At 34.7% G+C, this 6839-nt stretch overlaps 1 protein-coding gene across 1 annotated transcript in view; it reads right to left on the reverse strand.

Moving 5' to 3' along the window:
* The window catches only part of LOC107739104 (leucine-rich repeat-containing protein 7-like), an 80716-nt gene that overhangs the window by 29342 nt on the left and 44535 nt on the right, over positions 1–6839 (reverse strand). The window contains exons 9-12 of the mRNA XM_016551104.1: positions 3323–3397; positions 2882–3026; positions 2712–2784; positions 1516–1533 (exon numbers count right to left, since the gene is read on the reverse strand). Coding sequence (XP_016406590.1) covers positions 1516–1533; positions 2712–2784; positions 2882–3026; positions 3323–3397 — 311 coding nt within the window. The remainder of the gene's footprint in view (positions 1–1515; positions 1534–2711; positions 2785–2881; positions 3027–3322; positions 3398–6839) is intronic.

Here is a 6839-nt window from a genome sequence, read left to right on the forward strand (position 1 = left end):
GTGGAGATGCTGTGTGTTTCATTGTGAAAGCGAAACTACTTTGTTTGGCCTTCCAAAAGAGGACACAACTAGAAATCAGTGGTTAAGTTGTATTTACAACACTGTTCCAGAAAAGTTCAAACCAAATATTCAGATGTGTGAAACGCATTTTACGGAGGACTGTTTCCTGATCCTGTGAGAGTAGCCTACAATGCCGGCTGTTCTCATAGCCTGTAAGTATGTTTTCATACTTTAAAGAATTTGCCACTGATGACTCAAACACGGCATCACAGTATGGTAAGGGCCGTAACATTTCCGTCACACGCGGCCAATCACAACGCACTGGATAGCTGGCCAATCAGCGTACACCTCACTTTTCAGAACGATGAGCTTTGTAAAAATCGACGCGTTTCAGAAAGGCGGGGCATAGAGGAAAAAACAATAATGTACACAAATACACAAAATAATGTTCTTTTTTAGCAACATCATATGACCCCATTAAGTTTACAGACATTCACCCTAAAACCAAACACAATTCAATGCATAATTTAAAATATGGGTAAAACACCTGTGAAAAACCAATACGGAAAATTCCTTCATATTAACACAAAGTGTATGGCTTCAGAAGACTTGGACTATGCAGTACAGATGATGCTTATGGTGCTATTTTGTCATTTTGGAACTTGACAGGCCCAGTTTCTGTTCATTTTCATTGGAAAAAAGCGACCAGTACATTCATCAACATTTATACTTTAGTGTTCCACAGAAGAATAGAAGATTGGAAGAAAATGAAGGTGAGAAAATGATGAAACGTAACCTATTCCTTTAATAAGGAATTCACATTCTAACATCCCATTCAAAATGTTTACAATGTGCAAACAAAATATCCAGGCTTAAGTACATTGAATTTAAATAGTGTCAGTATCTATGGCTCATAATTTTAAGATTAGTTTTGTTAATAGAAAATGAGAATTATGAGTTATGTGGAACCATTGTCTCCACGTAAAAAAGGTATGAATTAACAGAAGACATGTTAAAGGGACTGATGATGAATTTACTAAATATGCTATACTGAAATACGATTAGGGTGGTTGTAAAAAGCACTCTTATCTTACAAAATACTGGGCTCTTAAAGCAAACCTTATGTTAGTTTATAACATTTACAATGATCTGGTATATGCCACAGTGTTTATTGAGTCAAACAAGTTTCAGTGCTTTTAGTAATGGACCTCACATTATTCATTTAAAAAAAAATGTTTCCTTGCAATCCTCCTGTAATTTGTTCCTTAGTTCTTTTTCCTCTTTTTTGTCTTATTTAAATTTAATCAATTTGAAAGAGGTCGATGTATATTTGTTAAGCTAAGTAAGGTCATTAGTCCAACATTTGTTCTAGCAGACTGGTCCAGCTGGCCTTCCATATGCAGGGCTTTCATTATGTCTCTTTAAGCGAGATATGGATGCAAAGGTATGCCCTTGCCTAAATAAACATGCTGTGGCAGACGTGTGGGGAATACAAACACTCGCTGGTCTACTTACCCGGTTTTGCCACGTGCACTGAAGTGCCCATTTAAGATGCATGTTTGATTAACACAACACACAGAACCGAGCAATGACAAACCAAGAAGAGAGATGCATGGAGTATAGTATCACAGGAATGAGGTAGTGGTGACAGCTATGACAAATGAAAAAGGCAGTCTGCAAAAAATATGACCTCTTAATTCAAAGATGCTATGAAATATGGTTTATATACACCTTGTCCCTGAATTTCCCATTTGATTTTGCATTAAAAATCCTAACTCAGACTGATTTGCCAGTTTGATTAGCAATTTGTAAAATTAATTTGAGGAAGATTTTATCAGACCAATATAAGGTAATATTTTCAGTCTTAATTAATTAACTAATTTTAATATATGCTGCGATATAATTATGCCATCAGAAAGGTTACAGGGTTGACAGTTTTTTTTAGTTTAATTTGATTTTAACTGACATGTTTGATCAATTTAATGCCTCCTTGCTGAATAATAATAATAAACAAATAATAATACTGACCCCAGACGTTTGAATGGTAGTGTATGAGAGACATAAATGGCACTCATTTTGTAGAATGACCCCCAAAAAAAGATTAAACTATTAATTTAGGTATAGCTAAAAGGTTTCAAATATCAATGTACATTTTGGATAAACAATATACTATGATCCAATTATTACTTTTTAGGATTTTTAATTAATTGTACACTTTAATTCCAGAATCTCATGTTTTTTCCTATTGACTGCACACATTGTTTCCCTCTAATATAGGTAATAAAGATGGAAAGACATTGCTAACATTGCTGAGAGTCACATTGAAGTTGACAGTCAGCATTTTAGCATTTTCTCATGCTGGGGTGAGAAAAACTGCCAGAATGACAGCAGAATTGTTATGTCGTGCCCCAGATGGCAATTCAGTGAACAATCCAATACAGAGAGTACAAGCTACAGTGCAATGTCATCGAATGTCATCATAAAAAAACTGTATATAAATAATTACAATGGTTTAAGTCATTAAAGGCTGTACTGACCACTCTGAGCATCAGGCCTATTATATGGCTATAAACCACAACAAAATTCCATAAACTTGAAAAAAAAAAACTGTTCATTAGAGGAATGTTCAGGGATTACGATCTAAGACGGTATTTTCTGCCTTTGTCATTTTTCCTTTACACAGCTGAATGAGTCGTAAGTGAGTTACTAACCTTCCAATGGTGTTAGGCAGTGAAGTGAGCTGGTTATCATCAACTTTTAATGTTGTCAATTTTTTCAACTTTCCTGTGAAAGATGTTTTAACATTGTAAAGACACAGCATTTCTTATACTGAAAACTAAAAACCCAAATATTTCAACAAAAATAATCAGTGGAACTTCACCTATTGAATCAGGTAACTGTTGCAGCATGTTGGAGGAGAGGAGTAGATCCTCTAAGGACTCACAGCCAGAGATATCTGCATCTAGACTCTCAATCCTGTTCTTGGCCAAGTCGAAATATCGCAGCTGCCTCAGTTTCCCAACAGACTTCAAGGAGATAAATGAAAGAAATCATATATTATGCTTTATACAGAACATATATTATAGCCTAGTACCCCCAATAGTTCCCCCAAAGATGTTCTCATCATTAACTCACACTCAAGTTCTTCCAACCCCATATTATATGACGGAATGATATGGAAGTGTGTACATAATGACAAAATGTTTCATAAATGAAAGCTTTAAAAGTATTTTAAATTTATGAAATCTATAACAGGGCTGACATTTAGTACATGCAATAGATTCTAACTCTGGAATTCTAATATATTTTTGAAATTGCTTACCCCTGGTATGGTTTGTAATGAATTGTTGTCCAACCACAGCTCTTTTAAACTATGGATCTGCTCCAGCACATCTGGCTGTAACATTAAAGAGGGTCATAACCAAAAAAATAACAATATATACAGTTTTGCATCCCAAATGAATAGCAATTTATGAATGTTAACTGAATCATTATGGTAGCTTAAAAACTTTAAAAACATTTTTCTTCTCAAGGTGCATCATACAATATTTCCCTTGGCAAAAAAAGTACAATTTTTAATGCATTCAACATATTTGAAATAAAGGCTTCAAACTGAAAATTCATATTTTCATGGTCCTGGGGCTTAAAACAACTACTAAACAGAGATACAGTATGTGGTAATAAATGTATTGTGAACTGTTTGCTAAATTCTCAGAGGAGCTTGATTTGCTTTTCTACATCATCGAAGATATTTAAAAAACATTACTGTAAAAAGGAAACATTGGAGCCTATTTTCATTTCGGAAAAACACTTTCGAGTGGGTATCAAATATTAAATCAAACCACTTTGCTGCACATCCTTTGAATCATTTAAAGTCAGTACAAACATTATAAGGTGATGAAACCAATAACCAATTCTTATATAATAAAAGCACGATCTTGACAACATTCCAGAGGCTTCAAAAACAAATTATTGTTTTAAATTGAGTTTCAACAGACCCAAATCCCCTATGTGCCGCAGACTCAGTCAGTTCTTAATGGCTGCTCTCTGCTTTTCTCTCCCTTTGAGCCCTAGCGTCTGTCCTCTCATGATCCCCTCAGCAAGGACTTCAATTAAGAAACTATCTGCAGCTCAGGGCACCACACCAGCCAACATCTGCCAACATCACAGCAAGAGTCAGATATCCTGATAAACGCTTCATGCCACCAGTGCTCTACTCTCAACACTCATTGTTTAGAGAATGTGTGCTGTTAGAGAGAAATATCTGCCTAAAAGAACATGACACCAACAGAGCTATTATAAATTAAACTAATTTTTGTTTTCAGGCTGTGCGCCTTCTATGCCATGATTACCTGACATGATGTAATGCATCCAAAAATGCTTGAGGAAACCAATGAGTAACATTTCTGTTGAGGATTATTGCTTTTTAATGTACTGTTGTTTTTCTCATTAAATATTTGGTACTTTCATGAATAGAGTACAAAATAGGGCCTGAAACTCAGTGAGAGATTCTTAACCTTCAGATGATGTTGATCATCAACCAGAGAAGGTGAAATTAAATATTATATGAGCTGTTTAACCTTCTGTTCATTTACAAGGCTTGCAGTTTGCAACTTGGGACTGTTCATCTGTGTGATTCTGTGATTTACTAATAAAAACATGCAATTAAAATCAATCAATCAATTAGTCCTGTTACCAATTTCTATGTGCCGCAGACTCAGTCAGTTCTTAATGGCTGCTCTCTGCTTTTCTCTCCCTTTGAGCCCTAGCGTCTGTCCTCTCATGATCCCCTCAGCAAGGACTTCAATTAAGAAACTATCTGCAGCTCAGGGCACCACACCAGCCAACATCTGCCAACATCACAGCAAGAGTCAGATATCCTGATAAACGCTTCATGCCACCAGTGCTCTACTCTCAACACTCATTGTTTAGAGAATGTGTGCTGTTACAGAGAAATATCTGCCTAAAAGAACATGACACCAACAGAGCTATTATAAATTAAACTAATGTTTGTTTTCAGGCTGTGCGCCTTCTATGCCATGATTACCTGACATGATGTAATGCATCCAAAAATGCTTGAGGAAACCAATGAGTAACATTTCTGTTGAGGATTATTGCTTTTTAATGTACTGTTGTTTTTCTCATTAAATATTTGGTACTTTCATGAATAGAGTACAAAATAGGGCCTGAAACTCAGTGAGAGATTCTTAACCTTCAGATGATGTTGATCATCAACCAGAGAAGGTGAAATTAAATATTATATGAGCTGTTTAACCTTCTGTTCATTTACAAGGCTTGCAGTTTGCAACTTGGGACTGTTCATCTGTGTGATTCTGTGATTTACTAATAAAAACATGCAATTAAAATCAATCAATCAATTAGTCCTGTTACCAATTTGTTTTTTTTTTTTGATTCCGTCATTTACTAATAGGACATGGAATTAAACATTTAATACCAATTTCACACATTATGTAAAATATATAAAGTTTATAATGTTTAGAATTGCTGGACACAGCTGAGAAGGACAACAACTCCAAAATCACCATTATCTGAGATATTTAAAACATCTGACATGGAGCTGAGCTCAAATTAAAAGAGCAATGATGGGGCTGCCAACAGGAAAGGTCAAAAGTTTTTTGAAAAGTCATCCTGAAGTGAGACACGGAGACTGAAAGTCCAGACAGCAGAACCAGGAAGTGTTGATGGGTGTTCTCTTATTGCTTTGAGCAGTAAAGTACGCTTACTACAATGCCAAACCATCTGTTCCCTTTGGAAGCACTGATGCGCGCATGCATTTTTTCATCACCCAAGGACAAAGTGCCCTGGATATTCCAAACGTGTGTATGATACTGACACAAAGTTTAAAAGTAATTTCACAACTCTATAAACTCCACCTGTTTGGTACTGGGAAGCTTAAAATAGGGCTGGATGACATGGCCAAATATATTTTCACTATATATATATATATATATATATATATATATATAAATAATACAATATTGATATTTATCATAATATTCATTTCATACCATTAACAGGGAAGGAAATGCATTGCCACATGTTTGATAGACCACAACAATAAATGTAGATATGAAAAAAAATATCTTGGTTGCATGATATTCCTTGCAACAGCTGCAACAAAAAAATAATAATAGTGATAATGTTTTAAAAATGTAATTATTACGTTGAGAAGTACAATTTACTATACAATAGTATTATATTTCTGTCATAATTTCCTCAGTTCCTTTATTTTGCCAATTTGTCATGAAGACATTTGAGATTCAGTGTGTATTTGACAATAGCTTTTATTGTGAAGTGAAGTTTTTTTTAATAAATACTGATTTATCGGAAAACCCTACCTTAAAATGTTTTTCCAGCCATTATTACAACATGTTTCATGGTCAATGGAATGGACCAGTTTTAAATACAACCAGCAGCTCCTATTCAAACTATCACAGAACAAAGTCAATTACTGGAAAAAAAAAAAAAATCTGCTATTAATGGCTACTTTGGAGTTCAACTGCCACAGTTCCTCTAGACCAGTGGTTCTCAAACCGCGGCCCGTCACGAATTCAAATGCGGCCCGCTAAACACAATATAAAAAAATTACTTTCAGTTTTACAATTCATTTTAGTTTTTACATTAATTAAAAAATTTACTAAACAAATATAAGCTATAATGTTTTTGTTATGTAAAATAATTTTGTTTTTCATATATTAATTTCAGACATGAGCAGACCTGTAGCCTACTCACGTAATTAACGTTACGCATTTAAGGAACACATACAAGCGCGCACTTTGGCAGAATTCAATTCAAATAGTCATCAGCAGCCATTAGTT

Source organism: Sinocyclocheilus rhinocerous, unplaced genomic scaffold (genome assembly GCF_001515625.1).
Source record: "Sinocyclocheilus rhinocerous isolate Xijiao unplaced genomic scaffold, SAMN03320098_v1.1 scaffold1182, whole genome shotgun sequence".
Lineage (NCBI taxonomy): Eukaryota > Metazoa > Chordata > Actinopteri > Cypriniformes > Cyprinidae > Sinocyclocheilus > Sinocyclocheilus rhinocerous.